This window comes from Littorina saxatilis, linkage group LG4, assembly GCF_037325665.1.
Source record: "Littorina saxatilis isolate snail1 linkage group LG4, US_GU_Lsax_2.0, whole genome shotgun sequence".
NCBI lineage: Eukaryota > Metazoa > Mollusca > Gastropoda > Littorinimorpha > Littorinidae > Littorina > Littorina saxatilis.
The window spans coordinates 35371505-35396776 of NC_090248.1; the positions used below are offsets into that span (position 1 = coordinate 35371505).

General features: G+C 42.0%; 1 protein-coding gene and 1 long non-coding RNA gene across 2 annotated transcripts; both read right to left on the reverse strand.

The window, feature by feature from the left end:
- Positions 1–416: 416 nt before the first annotated feature.
- On the reverse strand, positions 417–24873 carry LOC138964591 (very low-density lipoprotein receptor-like). Its single transcript, XM_070336590.1, has 7 exons — positions 24625–24873; positions 19407–19520; positions 17311–17427; positions 2976–3092; positions 2055–2171; positions 1232–1348; positions 417–688 (listed from the first exon to the last, which is right to left on the reverse strand). The coding sequence occupies exons 1-7, from the start codon at positions 24728–24730 to the stop codon at positions 543–545; spliced, it is 834 nt and encodes a 277-aa protein (XP_070192691.1). The 5' UTR covers positions 24731–24873; the 3' UTR covers positions 417–542.
- Positions 10430–11340, reverse strand: LOC138964597 (uncharacterized). Its single transcript, XR_011455151.1, has 2 exons — positions 10804–11340; positions 10430–10673 (listed from the first exon to the last, which is right to left on the reverse strand). It is a non-coding gene; the product is annotated as an uncharacterized lncRNA (long non-coding RNA).
- Positions 24874–25272: the final 399 nt, after the last annotated feature.

Here is a 25272-nt window from a genome sequence, read left to right on the forward strand (position 1 = left end):
GACAAACTGAAAGACTTACCAACTGACACACACACATGCACGCACGCATTTACGTACGCAAACAGACACACGTGTACACACTTACAGAGACTCACTTACGCAAACACGCTCACAGACAAACAAACGCTCACACACATAAACATTCAATGAGACACACACATAGACACACGCCGGGGGGCAGTTGTCAGGGGGCAATTGTCCGGAGGGCAATTGTCCAGGAGGCAATTAGCCTGCTACCATTCAAACTTCAAACAAAAAAGAATGAGATTGACGTAGATTTGTTTCAAATCTACAAGGTGATGGTTATTGATTCCACAAACAAAGTCCAAGTTGTTGGGAATAGTCGAAGATAACACCGTAACAAGCACTTGTGCACAACAGTAAACAGCACATAAATAAAGCTCAAACATGTAAAACACGTAACAACCATTTTTAATCTCGGAAACAACTCCGTATGCTCGGTCTGGTAGCCAGAAGAAAAAAATATCACGTACAAAAACATAAAAACAATTCGATTAAATGTGAAGGCTGGTAACTCCTCTTTAGGTGTGGATGCAGAGATTGCAGAATTTTCTGCAGAATTTGAAGGCATTCTCGTGGTTTGTACAGATGGGTGTGGTGGTGTCGTTCATCAGCGCGCAGTCTCTTTCGTTCATCATGTTGCCACACAGGCTGGGGTGAATTGTGGCTGCAATACAGTAAAAAGAGATAACGTTAAACGTCTTTTTAGCTATTCAATTCAATTCAATTCAATTCAATTCGATTCAATTCAATTCAATAAAACGTTATTGTCTGAATACAACAAACAGATTTTTATTCTGTTGGCTCGTGTACGAGATAACATCACATATAAATACGCTCTCAGAACATATAGACACATAAAAGTACACATCAATACACACATATAACCTAAACCACACACATCCATACCCGCACCCTCACATACATCCTCGCACATACTCTCGTTTATCCTTTATAATCATAAATACTTAATGGTTAATATTATTGCTAGTCCAATCCATTAAAATTCAAAATAGGATATATAAAAATAAAAATAAAAAGCTGTTGTGCTGTGTTGCTTTTAATCTTCTGCATAACATTATTTTAAATCCAAGTGGATAGGAGGGGGATGAACACACACACACACACACACACACACACACACACACACACACACACACACACACACACACACACACACACACACACACACACACACACACACACTTACGACAAGCGGCATGCGTATTCTCATCGCTATAGTCGCCGCAGTCATTCTGTCCGTCGCACTTCCATCTGAGTGGGATGCACTTGCCGTTGTCACACTTGTACTGCTGCTCGGAGCACGCTGTAAACACACAATAATCGTCAGGTGAGAGAGATCTCAGAACTATATTACGAAAGGATGAAGGTTTCAGGCTTTGCATAATATTCCAACCTATCCGTTTAACAGTTACAGAAAAAACTATAAACGTAGGCAAAAGACTGCGCACACACGCGCGCACTGCACGCGCACACAAACACACACACAAACAAACACACACCCACACACACACACACACACACACACACACACACACACACACACACACACACACACACACACACACACAGATCAGTCGTTCTGTCTGTTACACAGCCATCTGTTTGACAAAACCCGATGGAAATCATGGAATCCGGAATCTACAGCAGATGCCAACGAGTTCCATTGACTGTTGTCCGGGGCACCGAAAATAACCGTCGGCGCAGACTGCCGCAACGAAGCGGCTTACTCATAACAATAGACGAAGTCCGGAAATAACTCTGTCGGGTTTTTATGGGTTGTAAAAGAGTGAATACCCTTGCTTTTAGTGGGACAAACAATCCATAGGCCAGTCCCTAGCGAGGGGTATGTCTGAAAAACGTGGACAAGAACCAGGTGTGGATTGTTTGTCTCACTAAAAGCAAGGGTATTCACTCTTCCACGACCCATACAAGCCTTTCCGAACGTCGTCTATTGTACAGTGTACTTTCCAAACTATTTTCTTTTTCTCTCTTTCTATGTAGAGACTTACTGCAGTTGGTTTCGTCGCTCTTGTCCATGCAGTCGTCGTCACCGTCACAAACCCAGCGAGTGTCGACACACTTCTGACCGTCGGTACAGCGGAACTGGTGACTGTTGCACGTGCTCACTGTCACACACAAGCAAAACAGAGAGTAACACAGAGTACCGTTACAGTGCAGGACAGTTTTTCAACCCATAACAGAGCCCCACTAACGTGTTGTAAGACGTGACCAGAAATGTTTGCATATAATTGAAAACTCACGTCAGTGAAGTTCAGCAAAGAAATAAAACACATAATCATAGCAGACGTATGATACGTCGTCCAGACCCTTTTTTTCTAAAGCCGTTGCATATTATTGTTAAAACTGATTCCCCCCAAAAGGGGGAGAGAAACATGACAGACTGAGCAATTTCTAAGCTCAGATAGCTCCGTTTGGCTTCTTTGGATCAAACAAATGTCAGGGGGTGCATGCCCCCGGACCCCCCTAGGGACGGCTAATCCGGTATGGTCGGGTTTGCGTCCCGCAGCAAGCAAAGAATGGTGGTTTTGTACCGTCCAATTCTTCTTTTCATTTTCAAAACCCTTACTTTGACCATAGACCTAAATATAGGTCCCTGCTTTGACCAACATGTATCACCAAACTGCAGTGACTAAATGATGCATCTTAAATTGTAACATGCAACAAGGTTTGTACGATTGCCGCACTAGTGAGATACTTCCCGCATGGGAACAGTTTCACAGAATTCCTTAATCTATCTTTAGTAACATGAGATCGTGAAAAAGCCCAAAAGGGCGCATGTATCACCGTGCGTCGACTGCAGCCCATGGTTAATATTTACATGTAGATGATCCACTTGTGGTTATACTGGTTGATGAAACGCCTGGCGCGATATCACTGTGTTAAGCTTGTGACAACGCCGGCATACTCACCACAGTTGGTCTCGTCCCAGTTGTCCTTGCAGTCGTTGTCTCCGTCACACAGCCAGGCGTCCTCGATACACAGGTAGTTGTCACACTGGGTCTCTCCCGGGCTGCACGTGTTCTTGTCTGAAATAACACCAGGGATATATATATATATATATGTTCTGCGCGAGGTTAGAATCCGGTACCATTCTAGAATGGACCGGGTCCAGGTTGGAATTCCAACCCTGCGCAAGTACAGAGGTGCCATTCTAGAATGGTACGGTTTCACCAGTCGCCGGCGAAAGTCACGATGGCGGCAGAGTTGTCTTCCCTTGAATTATCTCCACCTGCACCTTCCCTTTGATAAAATGGGGCTGATTTGTCTACCCCTGAAAAAATCCTTTGGCGATCTTGCGATGTCATGTCATGTCAAGAAAGTTGACACTCCTGAGTACGCAATAAACAAAGGCAGACCATAGCCAGGGGGACTACCAGGGCGGTAATGTTTGCAGGGCAGTTGTTTTTGTGATGAGAGCCGGTTGCGGCCGCTTGCAATGTCAGCGCTGTCTCCCTCTCGGAAATGTCCGATTTTTTGACAATTTTTTTGACAGACAGACAGACAGACGGTCAGACCGACTAACCGACAGACAGACCAACAGAAGGACAGAGTGAGTTATAGAGCTGTTGTCACAGGTTTAAAAAAAAAGTTGACATTAACAAAAACAGAAATCAACAACAACTTTTGTCTGGTTTTATAATATTATGGGAAAACATTGAAAGCAATTCATAGTAGTAGTACTACCACAACAAATACTCTCAAAGGGGAATTCCATGCCTAAAAGTTTGACAGTTTTTATTTAATCTATCAGAATTCCTACCTTCCAAACTGTGATATGCCCACGTTTCAAACTCCTACAACCCTGCATTACTACTACACAAAAGAACAAAGTTCCAAGAATTATATCCTGGTGCACATTTATTTGTAGAGGAAGTACCAATCATTCAAGAGAGTTCACTTGATTTACAAATGGATTGGAGGTCTGTCATTTCCAAGCAACTGAATTGTAGCTTAAAATCAGTGAATACCCTTTATTTCTGACCAAGCCTCATTGCAATGACAGTCAATTAATTTTTCTCTCCAAAATCACAACATTATACCATGTCATACTTTCAAATAACCTCTAATTGCCCTTGAAAAAAATACAGGCTCCTGACGTTCTCAGTGCCCAGTGACGGCAGAGATTGACGAATTGCAATTCAACCGTGTAGCAAGATGACACCACTTGAGCCAGAGGTCAACTAATGATTAGTAATGACATTCCAATTCACAGCATCTTGATTGACAAGCTTGATTTTCCGTAATAACTGTGGAAAGTCAGAATTTTCAAAAATGTTCCCTGAAAAGCATAAATACTCGAAGCTCAGCGTTCACAAATGAATCAAATGAAAGAATGAAATCGATGATTAGATGCCACAAGACCTTATGTCGAAATACAAACGCCAGTTATGGGATGATATGTCATTTTGGAGAAAACAGAGACGATTTTCTACAGAAACTAGCCTCGCCTTTGCCGATTTTCGTGGGGCCCACCGCAGCCAATTGCTTTCGTTGTGGTCGGCGCTCATAACGAGGGGTTTGCTATGGCTGCGAGTCTTGTGGTCAAAGCAGCACCGTTCTTAAGAGGCTAGTTAAAGCTAGTTAAAAAAAAAAAATTTAAAAAAAAAGCCTTTCCCTCGCTCAAACTATATAGTCATATATTATATATCGATACAAAGCTAAAGACTTTATCTTCACAATTCAGAAGACCAACTTCATGTATATGAATAAGATTAAAAGTTACAAGCGAGATCGGCAAAACACTGTCAGTCCGGAAATTTCCGTTCGTAGCGATCAGTGCTGAGTGTCTCTCAAAATCGTAATCACTTTCAGAACATCACAATCCCAATTCACGATGTCTTTGAGTAAAGTGTAAAAAACCCGAGAAAAAAACCCCAACCAAACACACAAAAAACAAAAACAAACAGAAAATCCACATTTGTGGCTTTGGCTGTGTGATAGTCTAACTGAAATGACTATTCCAACTTGGACCCAAATTCCAACCTTGCGCACGGCCGATTCTAGAATGGACCAGCAACAAGGGTACCATTCTAGAATGGCACCCATGTACTTGCGCAGGGTTAGAATTCCAACTTGGACTCGGTCCATTCTAGAATGGAACCGGATTCTAACTTCGCGCAGAACATATATAAACGAATATATATATACACTGATAGTGGGGCTCGTATGTTGCAGACGCACTCATAAATCATTCACATCTTGCAACAAACATCATACTTTGTGATATTGTTCCTTATAATTATTTAAGGGATTTCAGATACAGAGCCACTTCAGAAATCGGTTTTTTTGTTTTTGATAGGGAATAAAAGGCTGCATTTACAGCAGACGAAATTCGTACCAAAAGCGCTCAGCAGTAAATATTCCCAACTCAGCAAATGTAAAATTCAATGGTTTACCATGCACCAGAAGTTGTCTGCTGATAACACATGCATGACATAAATACTCTTATGGGTATTTTTGTGTTCTGGTATTTAATTTGATCGTTTTTAGAATTTTATATATCCGCAGCATGAAAATTCAAGATGGCGGCCTCCGCAACATTGCGTGTTTTGATTTGAGCGAAAACAACGTTTCTGAAGGTAAGTTTTCAAGAATACGCTTCCATTCACCAATGTCACATCATATAACTGTTTAATTCTCCCCTGGGGTCTGTTATTCATCGGGTGAAGCGCTGAAATGCAGAGACTTTGTTTAATCTTGCAATAGCTCATCAGCTGGATTGTGATGCTGATAGATCTAGATCTATCTGTTGATTACAAGTAAGGAAATCATGATCGCCACGCTGGTGATTTTAAACAGATTAAACGAACTTTGAATAAAAGGCGAGGAGAAAGAGATTGTTCATGGTATGATAAATGATTAGTCCTGCCTACGTTAAGGACTTCCATAAGGTGGGGAGGGGTAGAGTCAAAAACTGAGTGAGGGTAGGCCAGATAGTAGGATGACCAGCTGGAGATAAAAACACTCCACTCCCCATGTCTTTACAGTGTTGTGATCAAACTTTCAAAGACGGTAGGTAACAGACAAAAGCATACAGTGTATGCTAATCAAATGAGATAAGTGGTTTTGAAAAATGAAGAGGTACCGCTCTTTGAGTTTTACAATTTTGGTTTGTTGCTTGTTTCTCATCCTTTTGCTTATTTTAAGTTGACCGTGCATTGGTGTGAATTTTATTTTTACAGGATATATACAAGAGTTACACCACATGCCGGTTCTTGGGAACAAGCGTTCTGCATTTATTCCGGTGCCACAGAAGGGAGCTGATTTCACATGTACTACTGTATCAAGGTTTGTTACCTAAATACATCTTAACAGTAAGATTTTTTTATTTGTATTAATTGGAACATGTTTGCACATCATTTGTAAGCGACCTCTGTGAATTTGATGGGTTTAACGTACAAACCCTCACTATGGTCAACATTCTGTTAGCGACTGTTTGAAGCGAATAAATGTAGCGGTCAGAAAGATTCCAGAATCAGGTGGGTCACTGGAAACTGTGTTTGTTTGTTTTTTAACCTGAAACAGTGAGAATTATACGAATTCATGAAATACAATTTTCTTTCATTTTGGTCTGTTGTGTGAAGACTTGCTAACCCGGCTTTGACCGACTCTCTGAGATAATAAACATTATTCAAATACATTCAAATAAAAATGTCACTTTTCATCTTTTGTGTGAAGGGTACCCCAGGCTGATTTCCTGCACCATGGATGTAGAGGAGGCCAGACAGTCTGCTTCTCATTCCAGCTGTGTTGCGTTTTTTTCTGCTCGTGAAGTGTATCGCCACATTGCCAAAGCCATTGGCCAAGAGAAGTCACCCTGTCTGCCCATTTTGCATAGCCTTACAGGCTGTGACACTATGTCGTTCTTCAATGGTATTGGGGAATCAGAAGGCTTGGGAAGTATGGCAAGCATTTGAAGACGTCACTCAAACTTTCTTCAGGTTGTCTGCTCCTCTTTGTAAGCTGAGTACCACTGATAGGGCAGCACAAGAGCTTTTTGGTGTACATTTGTAGGACAAAACCAGCAACGTACTGGGTGGAAACAGTTCTAGACGGTACCTCTTCAGTAAAAAGAGCTGCCAAATTGACCATAATCCCCTTACAAGTGAGGTGCTGCTGCAGGACATGAGATTGAGAAGAGCCATCTACCTATTAGACTTCCAAACTCTGTGGGCTGGCAGTTCAAGGCTGGAAAGTGGGAGTCATTCTGGACGAGCTTTCAAGAGGTATCCAGCGTGTGCCGAGAACTCATGAGGTGTGCCTGCAAGAAGAGCTGTACAACAAAACGCTGCAAATGCTGCAAAGAAGGACTGCAGAGCACAGCTCTCTGCAAATGTGCTTGCATGCCTGTGAAAACTGTCAGCATCTAAACTGTGCAAAAATATTATTGCACCCATTTTCATACCCCAACTCAAACTTTTATTCCTGTGTCATTTTATTCAAACTGTCTATGCCATTAAAGGCTCGCATCTTCGCTATCTGGCACATTTTTTTTTAACATCATCATTTACGCCGTCAAAATAAGGATACCCTTGACGTGACAAAGAGATGTGACAAAAACTTCGGGTACCTTTTAAAAAGCCGACGACAATTCCTGAGGCACAACTGGGTCACTGTTGTATACGAAGAGAAAGTCAACTTGATTATCCATCCAGAACAGGTTGTTTTATTTCGCCATCTTGCATATTTCTAGTGTTGTGCCATTGTACCTACTGATGTATGTGTCGATCTCACGGATGAGATGTTTATGTGTCAAATTTGAGGGATACCCAAGTCAACTAAAATCCATGTATTTTAGCAATGACCAAGTGGGTTGCGTTGAAACTTTCAGGAATCTGTATCTACGCACGAGACGTAGTTCAACCGTTTGAGTACACTTTCAAATCTTCACGAAATAATATTTTTAAAACTGCCACAGGTTTGTTGACTTACATCCCACATATTTTTGACTTCGCATGTATATATGACAGATGGTTGTTTCAAGTACTGCCAAAGTTTCTTTTGAGTATAGACACTTGCCGGAATGTGCTAGTTATGTAAACACATGAGAACAAACAACGTTTTCGAAATACAGCGATTATGAATTTTAGTCGACTTTTGAGTTGATACATTACATTGTTATCAGTTTTATTTTGGGGGTACCCTAATTTGGGCGGCGGTCAAATAACCCATGTAAAGGCCACCTTTTATCTTAAAAGTGTTCCAGTTAGCCAAGTTGAGTGCCCTCAATAGCATACATTGAATATAACAGCACAGGAATGAATGTTTTCGTTTTGGTATGAAAATTGGTGCAATATATTTATTTTTGCACAGTTTAGGTAATCCACAAATTCTTCAACCCTGCCACCCACACCGTCCAATCATTCTCTGCACCAACAATACATGTATTGTTTTGTTTAAAAATGTGTTTGTGTTAGTTTCTATTGCAAGAGAATGTCTTGTAGCATCAAAAATGCCTAAATACCCTTTTATTGGCGGCCATTTTGAAAATTGTAAAAAAACTACTGATTTCTTAATTTTTTCACGGTGGCTCTGTATCAGGTTTTGTTAAGCAAAAGCAAATGTCCATTTACGCCAAATTTGCTGTTAATCACATGAAGTGAAATATGCCTAACATACCCAACCGTTTACACTGGCGGCCATTTTGAAAAATTGTTTAAAAACTACCCATTTTTTTATTTTTCGCGATGGCTCTGTATCAGGTTTTGTTAAGCACATAAAACTCTTCATAGTTGCTTAATTTGGTGTTTGTTGCATGATTTGAATGATTTTGCAACATAGGAGCCCCACTATGATGGTTCCGTCTATTAGCCTGGTGCCGTTATTTTTGACATTATTGTTGATCTCCATTGCATCCTTCGTTGGATCCGGCACCATGGATACTAACAGTCACTACAGCAAAGCACTGCTGTGGAAACTGACGGACAAGTTAGCTCGCTACGATACCCACGAACGTTTCCTTACAATCTGCATGAACAACTCTATCGTTCCCAGAGGTATGATTTTGAAATTTGGAAAGGATGCGTTGCCAAAATCAGACTTCTTGCATAAAACTGTTGATGACGCTATCAACTCAGCTAGCCTTGAAATTGTCGGTACGTGCAGAGACACATACCGCTCCCTGAAAGAAAAAGTAAATTGTGAACTTCAACAGGTCATGTACAACATCCAACAAACATCTGGATTCCATGAATTTGAAGCAGCATACGGATACCAGCAACAACAAGCAGCCAAACTGAAGAAAAAACACTGGAAAGCTAAACTGAAAAGCTCAGCAGATTATTGCAACCAAAACACGAACAAAACCTACGACAACCTTTCTCAGTGAAGGTAAAAAGAAAGTGCAGGAGGTTCAAACGGACCCAAAAGGCAATAGACAAGAACACACCCAAGGTGATCTCCAACACGGTCATCAACTTATCGAAGGTCGATCTATCCGAAGAGCAAAAACATGTACTTGAACTTGGGCCTAAGTTTGTCCCAACACCCCGCTCAGTTGACCAACAACAAATCGTGGAGGACATAAAGGAAGGCTGCCGTCTGGTAAGACTAAAAGAATTGTTCTACGATCCTGAAACACAAGCAAATGAACCACCAAAGTTCTACAAGAAAACTTTCTTCGAATCGCAAAAAGGAAGAGACAGAGCTCTAGATATATACTGTACAAATCTACAACATCAAGCAGAGACGTTCGCAAACAACTCAAGAGTCAGAGACAACATGGACAAACCCCACCGTGTTGCCCTCCATCAACTACGCCAGATGGTATTGAACAGAGAGGTACGCATCAGTACAGCTGACAAAGGTGGGGCAGTGGTAGTACAAGATACAGTCGTCTCCGCTTAGCTCGTCCCTCTCGGGACCGAAAAATTCGCGACGAGCTAACCGGCCGACGAGCTAAGCAGCGGACGAGGTAAACGGAGTCCAATTTCCCTGGGGGATATGCTGCGACGAGCTATCCGGCGAATTCGTCCAGACCAATATTAAAAGCACATAAACACTTGTAAACGGGTGTATCAGGTTCTGAGATAACTATCAATCTAGTAGATCATCCTCGAATAGCCCTTTGTTCACAACATGACATTTTACCGTGTCTACAAACCAGAAGTAATCCTTTCATCACCATGGAGTAGGAGCTATGATGTGCAATGGTCAAATGACGAATTTCTGTTCATAGACTCGGTAAGATGTTGATAGAGTTTATATTCGTTTCGCATATTGGGTTTGTAACATGTGTTACTATGAAAATAACAGAGAGATAGGCAGAAGAGAGAGAGAGAGAGAGAGAGAGAGAGAGAGAGAGAGAGAGAGAGAGAGAGAGAGAGAGAGAGAGAGAGATGTAAACCATGAAACAGAAAGCACATTTCTTGGGATTTTTTTTATTAAATCCAAAAATAAGCAGTCCAATGAGAAGAATTTTAAATGAAAAACCAAGTAAACACGGCGCCAGAAAAAAGTTAAACACACACAAACACACACGCAAAAAAAGCACTAACTCATTTGCGTGCTTACATACACACACACACAAAACACACACACACCATTTTCAAAAACATGCACATCAACAAAAAATCTGCGCAACAAAACCATAACAAACAAACAAAAAACTAAAACAATCGAGGACAACGTCGTTCGTGGGATATCAAGATCGTCTGCTATGGTCTTTAGGAGTTTGCTTGGATTGTCCTCCATTATTTGAATAACTTCCATTTTCCTTTTCAGGGAAAGACCCTGCACCTTTCGTTTCGTTTGCATCTTTTCTGCGTTGTGAGACTACCCAACGATTGGCATTTGTCTAAGGACTGAGTGACAGATGGATGCCAGAAATGATTGACAGGTGTCATTGTCCAAACATTATTCTAATTAGTCATACAAAGAAAGTTTTGTGTGTACATTGTACCTACTAATAAGTGGGAGAAAATTGAAACAAAGTAGCAAAATCAGATAAACAGCGCATGTTTTCTTCTTTGACATTCAATTCGAAAAGTCTGGCAGTTTATGGAACGTTCTTTTGTTACTGTCATCCTGTCAGAAGACGTCATCGCTGACGACACAATGTCGTTATGACGAGCTATCCGGCGTAAATGACGTCACACCATGCCTTGGGACTGGAAAGTTTGGTCGAGCAAAGCGGCGGACGAGCTAACCGGCGGACGAGCTAACCAGCTTAATTTTACAGATCTATACAAAGAAGGACGTCAGCCCGGGGAAAAAATATGGCGACGAGCTAAACGGCGGACGAGCTAAGCGGGGTCGAGCTAAGTGGAGTCGAGTGTACTGACAACTACATCAAAGAAGCTGAACGACAACTTAACAACAGTCTACACTACAGCAAGGTAGACAAAGATCCTACAGTTGCCATTGCTAAAGCCTCCAACAAAATCGTCGAAGATATACATGACAGGGGTTTTATCGATGATGTAACATACAGATGGGCTAAAACAGAACTGAATACAGTCAGAACCCACTGTTTCTACCACCTACCTAAGATCCACAAAACCCTTGAGAACCCTCCGGGACGACCTATTGTCTCAGGGGTAGAAGGCCCTACGGTAAAACTTACGAAGTTAGTGGACAGCTGGCTTCAAGACCTGGTCGTGCAACTCCCAAGCCACGTGAAAGACACAACACACATGCTGCAAACTGTGCAAGATCTTAACACGACCGAAGGTCCCTTCAACCCAGGAACACTCCTTGTCACCATTGACGTCGTAGGGTTATATTACCTGCTATTCAGACTTGGTCGTGTGACAGACGTTTTCTTCCACACGAGATTACGTTGATTGTCTAATGAAGCCGTGAGGCTGAGTTAGACATCAGCTAATCGAGCGTGGAAGAAAACTCTGTCACACGACCAAGTCGGAATAGCATTTATGTCTCACAGCTTCAACAGAGGAGAGAACAAACACAGTCATCGTCACAGTCTGTATCTTTTGAAGCATCCCAATCTTCACGACGTCTTTCTGTGTCTGCATCCGCAAAATGTTTATTCTTTCCGGGATCTTTGTCATCTATGTTCATAACTCTGTCCTTCTAGATTCAGACTAACAAGGCTCGTGAGCTAGCCACTTTCCAAGGGCAGCTAAATTCGCGTATGGAAACAGTTCTGTCGTCTGGGATGCCGTTTTCAGTATTCTCAGCGTTGAAGAATTTGTAAAGAGAGGAAACGATAACAGCAGGAGAAATAAAAGTCGTGTGTGCATTTTGGGGCTTTTGGAGGGATGATTTTGAGTTTGAATCCGTTCTTGCACATGCTCCAAAGCGTGTAACATACAATCTTGCACACGTTTGCTTTAGTAGTGGCAAAGAAGGAAAGCGTGTGACATTACCTGCTATTCAGACTTGGTCGTGTGACAGACGTTTTCTTCCACACGAGATTACGTTGATTGTCTAACGAAGCCGTGAGGCTGAGTTAGACATCAGCTAATCGAGTGTGGAAGAAAACTCTGTCACACGACCAAGTCGGAATAGCATTTATGTCTCACAGCTTCAACAGAGGAGAGAACAAACACGTTTTGCGTACTCAAGCTTGACAAACCTAAACACAGGAGCAGCCATTGTCGAGAGATCTACTTTTTGACGGAAGTGACCGAACAACTATGAATGACGTCTCGGTATATGTGAATGACGTCACAGTCATCGTCACAGTCTGTATCTTTTGAAGCATCGCATTCTTCATGACGTCTTTCTGTGTCTGCATCCGCGAAATGTTTGTTCTTTCCGGGATCTTTGTCATCTATGTTCACAACTCTGTCCTTCTAGATTCAGACTAACAGGCCTCCTGAGCGAGCCACTTTCCAAGGGCAGCTAAATTCGCGTATGGAAACAGTACTGTCGTCTGGGATGCCGTTTTCAGTATTCTCAGCGTTGAAGAATTTGTAAAGAGAAGAAACGATAACAGCAGGACTGGGTGGCCGAGTGGTAACGCACTTGCGCTCGGAAGCGAGAGGTTGCGTGTTCAGGCCTGGGTCAGGCCGCAATTTTCTCCCCCCTTTCCTAACCTAGGTGGTGGGTTCAAGTGCTAGTCTTTCGGATGAGACGAAAAACCGAGGTCCCTTCGTGTACACTACATTGGGGTGTGCACGTTAAAGATCCCACGATTGACAAAAGGGTCTTTCCTGGCAAAATTGTATAGGCATAGATAAAAATGTCCACCAAATACCCGTGTGACTTGGAATAAAGTGTAAAAAAATTCCATCTCACACGGCATTAAGTCTCAGGGCTTGGAAACATGAAAACACGCATGCAGGAAAAAAAAATGGGTAGCGCCGTATACTGTATGGCAGCTCGCTTTCCCCAGGGAGAAAGCAGCCCGAATTTCTGTGAGGTTACCCTCATGGACTATATAAAATCTTATCCCCTCCTTATCCTAAAAGTCGTGTGTGCATTTTGGGGCTTTTGGAGGGACGATTTTGAGTTTGAATCCGTTCTTGCACATGCTCCAAAGCAAGTAACATACAATCTTGCACACGTTTGCTTTAGTAGTGGCAAAGAAGGAAAGCGTGTGACATACTAACACACCGCATGATGACATGGAGACAGCACTTCGTCATTTCTTGACACTGAAGCCTTTACCAAACACCCCACCAGCAGCAACGATTGTACAGGTTGTTCGGCACATTCTTTCCAACAATGTGTTTACATTTGAAGAACAACTGTACAAACAAGAACACGGGACTGCAATGGGCACTCCTATGACCCCGACAATTGCTAATCTCTTCATGGGATGGCTGGAAGAACGCATGCTGGAAACAAGCCCAGTTCCACTCCATACCAGCTCGTGGAAGCGATTCATAGATGATATCTTCCTTCTGTGGACTGGCACACCAGAAGAACTTGAGATCTTCCAGAAGCATATCAACACATTCCATCCTACCATCAAATTCACAATGGGTTCATCGCCGGTTGAAATGCCCTTCTTGGACATCACGCTCAAAATGCAGAAGGGGTTCATAAAAACAGATCTCCATACAAAGCCCCGGACAAACGAAACTACCTGCACTATACGTCGTGCCACCCAAGACACTGCAAGGAAAACATCCCCTACAGCCAGATGTTGAGGGCACGACGTATATGCTCCAAAAAGAAGGACTTCGCACAGCAATGTCATCAGTTGGAGCAAGCCTTCCGACAGCGTGGATACAAGAAGAAAACGCTGGAGGAAGCCAAAGAAAGGGCGGGAGCAACACCACGATCAGAGGCCTTGGCGTACAAAGAGAAGTCTACCAACAACAGAGTTTCCTTTGTTATCACACACAACCCTGCCAATACTCCTCTGCGGGAATGGTTGAAGGAAAATCAGGAAATACTGCACTCAAGTACACGAATGAAGGAAGCGGTACCTGAACTGCCAGTGGTTGGGGAAAGAAACGCCAAAAGCCTCAAACATAATTATGATTATGCCTACAGTAACTGTCCTTCCCCCAGCCTTCACCGTAGACTCTGACTCGGGTGTTGCAAAATGTGGTTTATCCTACATACGTGAGAGAGACACCCGTGAGATAATAATCGTTCAAATCACACGTGTGTATATCATGTAAATGAGGTCATGTCAAGCAAGTCTGGCAGGGACCTGTTTTTCCACTGCTTATGATGCCAAAGTCACCGAGACAAACGTCATTATAGAAACAAAAATTGCGCTCGCTAATTACCCTCGATAAATCTTTAGAACTAACACGTCACGCCACATTTTCAGAGTGACGTGTCTTTGCTTTGACGTAATAGATTGCAGGAGGCTTTAGAAAAGATCGAGGTTCCAAAACAAGCGTCTTCAATTTAGCTGCCTCGACTGCAAGACATTTTCAGTAAAATACACGTAAGTACAGTATGTAGGATAAACAGAATACTACATGGCTTGCTGTGTCGTACCAGATTTACACGAGTTGCTTTTTCAAATAGTGAACAGCTCGCTTTCGCTCGCAGTTCAATATCTAAAAAAACAACTCGTGTAAATCTGGTACGACACAGCAAGCCATGTAGTATTCTCTATAAAACATGCATCATATGCAAAGAACACTTGACAGAGACCAAGACCTTCACCAGTGCCAGTAGGCCTACAAGAGAACACTTTGAGGTCAGACACCGCATGTCTTGCACATCGTCCAACATTATCTACATGCTGTACTGCAACAAGTGTGACCATGCACAGTATATCGGGGAGACAAAAAACAGTCTCAAAACCCGCTTCTACTTGCATAGGTCACACATCAAAAAAAATGTTGGTACACATGTGACAATGCACTTCAGTTTACCTGGACACGCTGCAGGACATTTGTAAAGAGAAGAAACGACTTTCATTTCTCCTGCTGTTATCGTTTCTTCTCTTTACAAATTCTTCAACGCTGAGAATACTGAGAACGGCATCCCAGACGACAGTACTGTTTCCATACGCGAATTTTGCTTCCCTTGGAAAGTGGCTCGCTCAGGAGGCCTGTTAGTCTGAAACTGGAAGGACAGAGTTCTGAACATAGATGACAAAGATCCCGGAAAGAACAAACATTTCGCGGATGCAGACACAGAAAGACGTCATGAAGAATGCGATGCTTCAAAAGATACAGACTGTGACGATGACTGTGACGTCATTCACATATACCGAGACGTCATTCATAGTTGTTCGGTCACTTCCGTCAAAAAGTAGATCTCTCGACAATGGCTGCTCCTGTGTTTAGGTTTGTCAAGCTTGAGTACGCAAAACGTGTTTGTTCTCTCCTCTGTTGAAGCTGTGAGACATAAATGCTATTCCAACTTGGTCGTGTGACAGACTTTACTTCCACACTCGATTAGCTGATGTCTAACTCAGCCTCACGGCTTCGTTAGACAATCAACGTAATCTCGTGTGGAAGAAAACGTCTGTTACACGACCAAGTCTGAATAGCAGATAATGTCACACGCTTTCCTTCTTTGCCACTACTAAAGCAAACGTGTGCAAGATTGTATGTTACACGCTTTGGAGCATGTGCAAGAACGGATTCAAACTCGAAATCGTCCCTCCAAAAGCCCCAAAATGCACACACGACTTTTATTTCTCCTGCTGTTGTCGTGTCTTCTCTTTACAAATTCTTCAACGCTGAGAATACTGAAAACGGCATCCCAGACTACAGTACTGTTTCCATACGCGAGTTTAGCTTCCCTTGGAAAGTGGTTCGCTCAGGAGGCCTGTTAGTCTGAAACTAGAAGGACAGAGTTCTGAACATAGATGACAAAGACCCCGGAAAGAACAAACATTTCGCGGATGCAGACACAGAAAGACGTCATGAAGAATGGAATGCTTCAAAAGATACAGACTGTGACGATGACTGTGACGTCATTCACATATACCGAGACGTCATTCATAGTTGTTCGTTCACTTTCGTCAAAAAGTAGATCTCTCCACAATGGCTGCTCCTGTGTTTAGGTTTATCAAGCGTGAGTACGCAAAACGTGTTTGTTCTCTCCTCTGTTGAAGCTGTGAGACATAATCGCCATTACGAGCTAGTCGTGTGACAGAGAGTGTTCTTGCACACTCGACTGCTGCTGTTTCACTCCGGCTAAAGCCGTCGTGAAACATCTACAGTCTCGTGTGCAAGAAAACTCTCTGTCACACGACTAGCTCGTAATAGCGGGTATTATTACAGGTCTGCATGCAGTCACACCATAATATTAGAGGGAATCAATGTTATCCATCTCCCATGGACTCTTTAACAAAAATACCTAATTCTTATCATGATGTCAACCACCTGTCCATTGACCTGTTAACATTTGTTTTGTCATTATGGGATAAGAGTGTCCTTCCACTTGAATACATACAAGAAATCAACTTCCTATGTTTGACTGTTGAGTTTTGGTGTGGATTCATGTCGCCGGATGCTCTCATTCCGCGTATGAAACACAACTGGCTTAGTCTGTCATTGCGTTCATTGTTGATAGGTATGTAGGAAGCTTGAACACCTGTGTGTGTGTGTGTGTGTGTGTGTGTGTGTGTTTGTGTTTGTGTGTGTTTGTGTGTGTGTGTGTGTGTTCGTCTTCGCGTCTCTCTCTCTCTCTCTCTCTCTCTCTCTCTCTCTCTCTCTCTCTCTCTCTCTCTCTCTTTTCATCTCTCTCTCTCTTCATCTCTCTCTCTCTCTTTTTTATCTCTCTCTCTCTCTTCATCTCTCTCTCTGTCTCTCTCTCTGTCTCTGTCTCTCTCTCTCTCTCTCTCTCTCTCTCTCTCTCTCTCTCTCTCTCTCTCTCTCTCTCTCTATCAATGTTCGTTTGTCTGTTACTCACGGCAGTCGAGTTCATCAGTAAGGTCGTGACAGTCGTTGTTGCCGTCACACCTGAACTCTGACGGGATGCAGCGTCCGTTGTTGCACTTCAACTGGTGCACTCCACTGCAGTCCGTGGCTTTAAAATGATATATAAAATGTCATATCATATATCCCATGACCTCCCTTTTTTGTCTCTGTAAATGTACTCTAGGTATATTTCTTGCATTTCCATTGTTCTCTTGTTACATCTATGATGTAACTATTGCACTCTTATAACACATAAAATAGTGGATAAATAAGGGTGCACGAAATACATCATAGCTAGCTCTACTTTCTGTCGTCCTTGACATTCCAAAGTGCACATGTACCTGTCGACCGGATGTGCAACGGGTTACCACGCTTTTGAGAACTCGCGAGAGTCGTTCAGTGCTATTGCTGAGTTTTAGTCTCGACTTGCCGAGACTATCATCACAGCGTCATAGATTTCATGACGTCTGTCGATCGTCCATCGCGTCATATTATGGGGACGTAATCTGTTATTCGCTGTTCTATTTCTCTCTTGTGATCAACATGACAAGCCGTATGTGTTTGAGTGTGTGTGCTCGTGCTCTCAACTAAAACAGAAGTCAAACTAGCAATCGTTAAATACCCAGTCAGTCCGACCAGCACTGCTATGTTCAGGCTATGCTCATGTGAAGTTACAGCGTGCCCGGTACACACGCCCTTATCGGTACATCATCGACTACGATTGTTCTCTGGACAAGCTGTTTAATGCATTTTGCGAGTATTTCTAGCTCTTCTGCGGTGCAGTAGGCCCTATAGACGATGAAGGTGTCCACGATCTCAGGAGATGCGTGTGTAACCACTAGGTATTCAGTCAAATCCGTGTAAGAGGCTTTCAACTGACGGGGACAACCAAGCCACCATTATGCACCGACTTGACATAGATCAACAGACGTGCCTTTAGAATAAGGTATGTGCAGAGGTGCCTCATCTGAACACACAACTAAAGCTTGATGTTTCCGTCACACTTTGTCTTTTAGATCTTCATGGGATATAGAGGTTACAACACTCGTGATTTTTTATATGGCTTGTATTTCAGTCAAGACCCAGCGGGAATATCAAAGGGACTCACTCGCCAGAGGCTCGTGAGTCCCTTGATATTCATCCGCTGGGTCTTGACTGAAATACAAGCCATACAAAACAAGAGGCGAAGCCATCAAGGCTCACGTAAGAAATCGACAAACAGTAACACAAACTCAATCACTCCGTCACACACACACACACACACACACACACACACACACACACACACACACACACACACACACACACACACACACACACACACACACACACACACACACAGTAAGCATAGGTGAAACTATGCAAGAAAGCGAGACCCTGGATCTGCCAAGAAGTCTCGGCCCGCTCACAATAACAATGACCGAGACTTTCAGTAATTCCTTTGCGTGACGTCTAACCCTCTTACGTCATAATGTGACGTCTTCAAATAGTTTCTATCACACACGTCGAACACTTTTGACCGAGACTGACGTAATCCATAGACTCGGAAATGTTAAAGTTTCTACCACAGACATACACACATACATACATACGCACGCACAGACAGACAAAGTTTATCATCGCATAGGCTACACTTACGTGAGCCAAAAACCACTCGTGTTGTAACCTCTCATATATCATATCATAATTAAATATATCATATCATAACACATCATATCATAGCATAGCATATCATACCATATCACATCATATCATATCATATATCATATAGCAAATCGTATCATATGCACTTTAGCTGGTATTCTCCACTGTAATTAATATCCCGAAATAAAGTAAACAAAAAGGGCAAGAGTAAAAGTTGTTGTAATTAAAGACAGAACAACAATAAACAAACAGAAAAACAAAACAAACAAAACGAAGAAAAGGAGGGGAGGGGGGGGGGGGGACTAAAGACCATCACTGTGAGAATATAAGGCTTCTGGTAACCAAGGGAAACAATATAACAGTAAGTCAGCGCACGAAACAGCGTCGTTTCGCAACTATTCCCTGAAGGACATGTCTGGGGTGTTCCATATTGATTATACTCACGGCAGTTGACCTCGTCAGACCCGTCTCTGCAGTCGACTCCGGTGTCGCAAACCCACTCCTGTTGGACGCACTGGCCGTTCTTACACTGGAACTCATTCGACCCACACGTACCACCTGTGGACACAGACACACAAAAGATCATTATGATTATTGTGATGCATCTCTCACTTATTTACTTTCTTACTTTTTTAATCCTTTTTGGGGGTTCATTTTGGAGCACAAGGCCTTTCTCTCTTCGTTCATGGGCTTAGACTCCCACGTTCATTCATGTTTTTGCATGAGTGGGTTTTTACGTGTATGACCGTTTTTACCCCGCCATTCAGGCAGCATACGCCGATTTCGGGGGAGGCATGCTGGGTATTTTCGTGTTTCTATAACCCACCGAACTCTGACATGGATTACAGGATCTTTTCCGTGCGCACTTGGTCTTGTGCTTGCGTGTACACACGAAGGGGGTTAAGTCACTAGCAGGTCTCAACATAGAGGGCCCCAAAGGGTTTAAAATCGTGATCGTGATTGGCGTTTTTGACCTTTCTGTGACCGTGATTGCCGAAATTTCCATTTCTGTGATCGTGATGGGACTTTGCCCGTGATCCGTGATGACAAAAAAATCAAGTCTCGTGATCGTGATCGTCATTTGTTTTCGTGATCGTGATGGGCATTATTGCAAAGCATTTTATTTTCAACGTACATTTTTCACAGCTGTATCACTCTATGATCCTATATTCGTCAAGGAGCCAATCCCGATTGAAGGGAAGCAACAACACATTCAGAAATATGATTTTGACAGAGATCCAATCAGAAGGCAAATTGCAAAAGTCTGCCAAACTTCATCCAATGGAAGGGCTTCGTGCAAAAGTTTTGAGTGCATTCAGTCAAATTCGAATTCGAAGATCAAAAATGGCGTGCAGCGGTACTGTCATCGAACTTCTGTTATATTTTGTGGATTCAAGCCAGACCAAAGCAGGCGGCGAGAATGCCTTCTACGGGTCGGTCTTTCCGAAGACGAAATATCAAGGTATGTTGATTTATGTTGCTCTATGACTGTTCTGAATGTAGGCAAAGGTCTTGAAATTTGTTCAAGATCTTTGAGTTTGAGTGAGATCATTGACATTGTCGACATTGCCACGTCCGGCTGTCACTCGCTCAGTGTGACCTCGACTGGCTCGAGATCGAGTCTGCGTGTAGCCAAAACCGAAACTAGAAATGTGTTTTTTCTTCCCAGCAACGTGGACACGCTTGGCATAGATTCTAATTGTCGCTTCTTTGCATTAAGGGGAGGTTCTAGTATAAAATATCACCAAAATCGCTTCAGTTGTGTTCCTATTTAGAATGGGAAATATTAATGGATTTCGGCTCAAATAAAGTCAAATGCATTGCTGACCCATATATTGTGTTAGTTAAAATGTCACGACAACTGCCGTTGAGAAACAATTCAACGGAAAAACATACATTATCTAGAAACCGAAAATAGTGATTTTGGCGTTTCCTTGATAATTCTTCAAGGAGCGCACATTTTTTAAAGAAATTCAAAACATACAATAACATGTAATTGGACTACATTTTGTGGAATCAAAATTACGTTATTTTAATTAAAACGTTGATTTCATCATATTTACATATAACGGTTTTAACTGACAAGCTATATTTTCTTTGATTTTATCCCGACCCACAAACGCCTTCCACAAAGTGTAGTCCTATGAATACTAAAAAGCCATGCTACGTTTTGTTCCAGTCGGTTGAGAACATTTTGAGTTATCAAGGAAACGGCGAAGCAAGGTGCCGAAAACATCATTCTGAGAAAAAAAGGCTTCAAAGTTTAGATACTTTTTATTCTTGTTGAAATTCACAACATTTCATAAAGATCGGTGAAAAATTAGAAAATAACGGTTTATAACTGACAAAAGCTTGGTTTTCTTCTGAAAAGTACGTATTGAAACTCAGTTATGGACAACGGACCTACTCACAAAATTTCATAAAGATTGGTGAAAAAACGGGATTTAACGGTTTTTTAACTGCCAAAAATCAACTTTTTATTCTTGTTGAAATTCAGTTAGGGACAACCAACCTAACCACAACATTTCATAAAGATCGGTGAAAAATTAGAAAATAACGGTTTATAACGGGTTTTTAACTGCCAATAATTAACTTTTTCTTCTTGAAAAGTTTGTATTGGAGATCAGTTAGGGACAATGGTCCAATTTTGGTGTAAATCCGACGATTAGGGACCAAGAAACAAGGAGCAGAGTGTTTTTTGGCGGTTAAACTGTCATTTTAACGGTTTAATGATTTGGTGAAATTTCTTCCACCACAATACTATACAATGTTTTATCTACCCATTATTGCAAGAACCCCAAAATCACAACTGAAGCGATTTTGGTGATATTTTATACTAGAACCTCCCCTTAAGCTTGGATTTATTTTAGTGCCTGTAAACTTTAATATCAACAATGGGTTAAATTCAGAAACAATGACGAAGAGACGTTCCAGTTTGGGTCACTTGATCCTCATGTCAAAGACGATCAAAGTCATGTTCGTTGGAGATTTTGTCAGGCATGCTACTTTTCCGGTAATTGCCGGAAATCCGATAAAGCCGTTTTCAAAATCCGGTAAAGTCAAATTTATTCCGGTGAAGTTGAAACATTTCCGCAAAAACGATCCGTGTGAATATCGCGCAACGCGACCGGGCGCCGGTCTGAATAAATCCAGCGCACAGTAGTGTTGTTTTCACCAGTTTGGAGGTGTGTTGAATGGTGGTGGGGGGAGGCTAAAATGGGATTTTTAACAAGATCACAACACTATTACAGCCCTGAAAATGATGCCCAGAATGCACCAGATTGCACAGATTTTAACCGTTTTTTTGAAAAAATGTCCGGGGGGGCATGACCCCGGACCCCCCTGGTTGGCTCGCCTGCTTCGCAGGCTCAGGCTTGTGGCTTCGCCACTGGCACTGCGCGCTTCTTTCAGGTAAAACCATTTGACATTTCTGGCCTGTAGCATTCCTCTTTGTTTTTCTAGGCCGTGAAATCAGGCGATGGTGTACCTCAAATTGTATGGCAAAGTTGAAAATAAAGAACCCATCACATGTACTTTAATTTCAATCCACCCAATCGTTTTTGAGAAAATGGGTTTACAAGATTTAGCTCTGGAAATGTGAAATTGTGCAAGTATATATTCATGTGTGTGAGTGAGGGTGTGCCGGGGAGTTGAATGTGTATGAGTGGAGAGAGAGAGAGAGAGAGAGAGAGAGAGAGAGAGAGAGAGAGAGAGAGAGAGAGAGAGAAAACAATGAAAACAACATTCTTGTTACTGATTACAAATCATGATATGTATTTCTATGTGTGTTCCTAATAAGAAGAAAGTGCAACAGTTCTCACTTTGTGTTGAATAAACAATAGATCCAGAGGAACGAATTACTGTGTGGTTGTGTTTACTTTGACACGTGCTTTCTGTAGCCTACATGCAACTTTTACTGTGACCGTGATTTGCCACTGGTGTTCGTGATCGTGAAAACAAAAATCAAGGTAACTGTGATCGTGAAAGCTAAAATTTCCCTTCCCGTGATCGTGATGATACCCCCCCTTTGGGGCCCTCAACATAAGTTGACCTGGGAGATCGGAAAAATCTCCACTCTTAACCCACCAGGCGGCCGCGACCAGGATTCGAACTCACGACCTCCCGATTAGGAGGCCGACGTCTTTCTTAATTGTTTTTATCAAAATGTTCAGGGGGAGGGGAGGCATGCCCCCAGAACCTCCTAGGCGCCGGCTTTTTTCTTCTAAGTGACGGTTTTGGAAGCTAGTTGGGTAATTTGTTGGCTCAGGTTGCATTAGATTGGTAAATTTTCCTTGTTTATGATCCAAATTTATTTCTTAATTTAACTTATTCGAAGGTATATTAGGGGTAGTTTCTTGGCTCAGATTGCACCAGGTTGCTCCATTTTCCTTGTTTTAATTAACATTTTTCGGGGCGCATGCCCCCAGACCCCAGTAGGAGGTTCGGACGCTCCGCGTTGTCGATATGTCCCTAAAAGAAATGTGGACCCCCCCCCCCCCCCCCATTAAAATGATGCAATCCGCCACTGCAAGCAGAGACATGGGCTAATCGATAAACATGAGAAAGAAAAAAGAATTGAAATAAATAGTCGACTTTCAAAACAATGTGCTAATCACATCTTTTTACATTTAGTCAAGTTTTGACTAAATGTTTTAACGTAGAGGGGGGAATCGAGACGAGGGTCGTGGTGTATGTGTGTGTGTGTGTGTGTGTGTATGTGTGTCTGTCTGTGTGTGTGTGTGTGTGTGTACGTGTGTGTGTCTGTCTGTGTATGTGTGTGTGTGTGTGTAGAGCGATTCAGACCAAACTACTGGACCGATCTTTATGAAATTTGACGTGAGAGTTCCTGGGAATGATATCCCCTGACATGTTTTTTTTTCTCGATAAATATCTTTGATGACGTCATATCCGGCTTTTTGTAAAAGTTGAGGCGGCACTGTCACACCCTCATTTTTCAATCAAATTGATTGAAATTTTGGCCCAGCAATCTTCGACAAAGGCCGGACTTCGGTATTGCATTTCAGCTTGGTGGCTTAAAAATTAATTAATGACTTTGGTCATTAAAAATCTGAAAATTGTAAAAAAAAAATTTTTTTTAAAACGATCCAAATTTACGTTTGTCTTATTCTTCATCATTTTCTGATTCCAAAAACATATAAATATGTTATATTTGGATTAAAAACAAGCTCTGAAAATTAAAAATATAAAAATTAAAATTTCCGAAATCGATTTAAAAACAATTTCATCTTATTCCTTGTGGGTTCCTGATTCCAAAAACATATAGATGTGATATGTTTGGATTAAAAACACGCTCAGAAAGTTAAAAAGAATAGAGATAAAGAAAAGCGTGCTATCCTTCTCAGCGCAACTACTACCCCGCTCTTCTTGTCAATTTCACTGCCATTGCATCGAGCGGTGGACTGACGATGCTACGAGTATACGCTCTTGCTGTAAAAATGCAGTGAGTTCAGTTTCATTCTGTTAGTTCGACAGCTTGACTAAATGTTGTAATTTCGCCTTACGCGACTTGTTTTCTTTTATGTCCAGGCTTTTTTCCTTCTTTCAACATTCTACCAAATTTAACCAACATATACACAAGCATGCTTCTAATGTGTAACTGACTATTAAAAGTTCTTTCCAACGGTAGCTAATCAAATCTTACTTTGTCTCTTTTCAATGTGGCCTTCCTTTCTGAGATGTTTCTCCTTCTTGTCCTTGACAGCATGGACAGCGACAAGTACCACGGCCAACACAAATACCACCTTCATAGTTGTTGCAGTCAGATAGCAGCTACTTCTTTCCCTGGAAGATATCGCTTTCTAATAAAGCACAAACAGGTATGTTCCTCGGTTTTGTAGATCTATATCTATATATATCTATATAGGTGCTTTCAGTCTGTGCTTTTATCTTGAAGGCGGAACCTTCTCTTTTATTCTGAACGTTATGGGGCACGTGACTTAATTCACGTTGGGTGCAGTCTTGCTATTTTTCGGTTTTTTACATTTCGTCAAGTTTTGACTAAATGTTTTAACGTAGAGGGGGGAATCGAGACGAGGGTGTGGTGTGTGTGTAGAGCGATTTAGAGAAAACTACTAGACCGATCTTCATGAAATTTTACATGGGAGTTCCTGGGTATGGTATCCCCAGACGTTTTTTCTTCTTCTTTCTTTTCTTTCTTTCTTTTTATTTCTGAGTGTTCTTTGGGTGCAGAATATTCTAGCTTTTGCGTGTGACGTTTTCTGCAAACGACCAGGGAATATTCTGGTGTGCTGTTTATTTCTTTGTTTTCTTTTGTTTTGTTTGTCTTTGC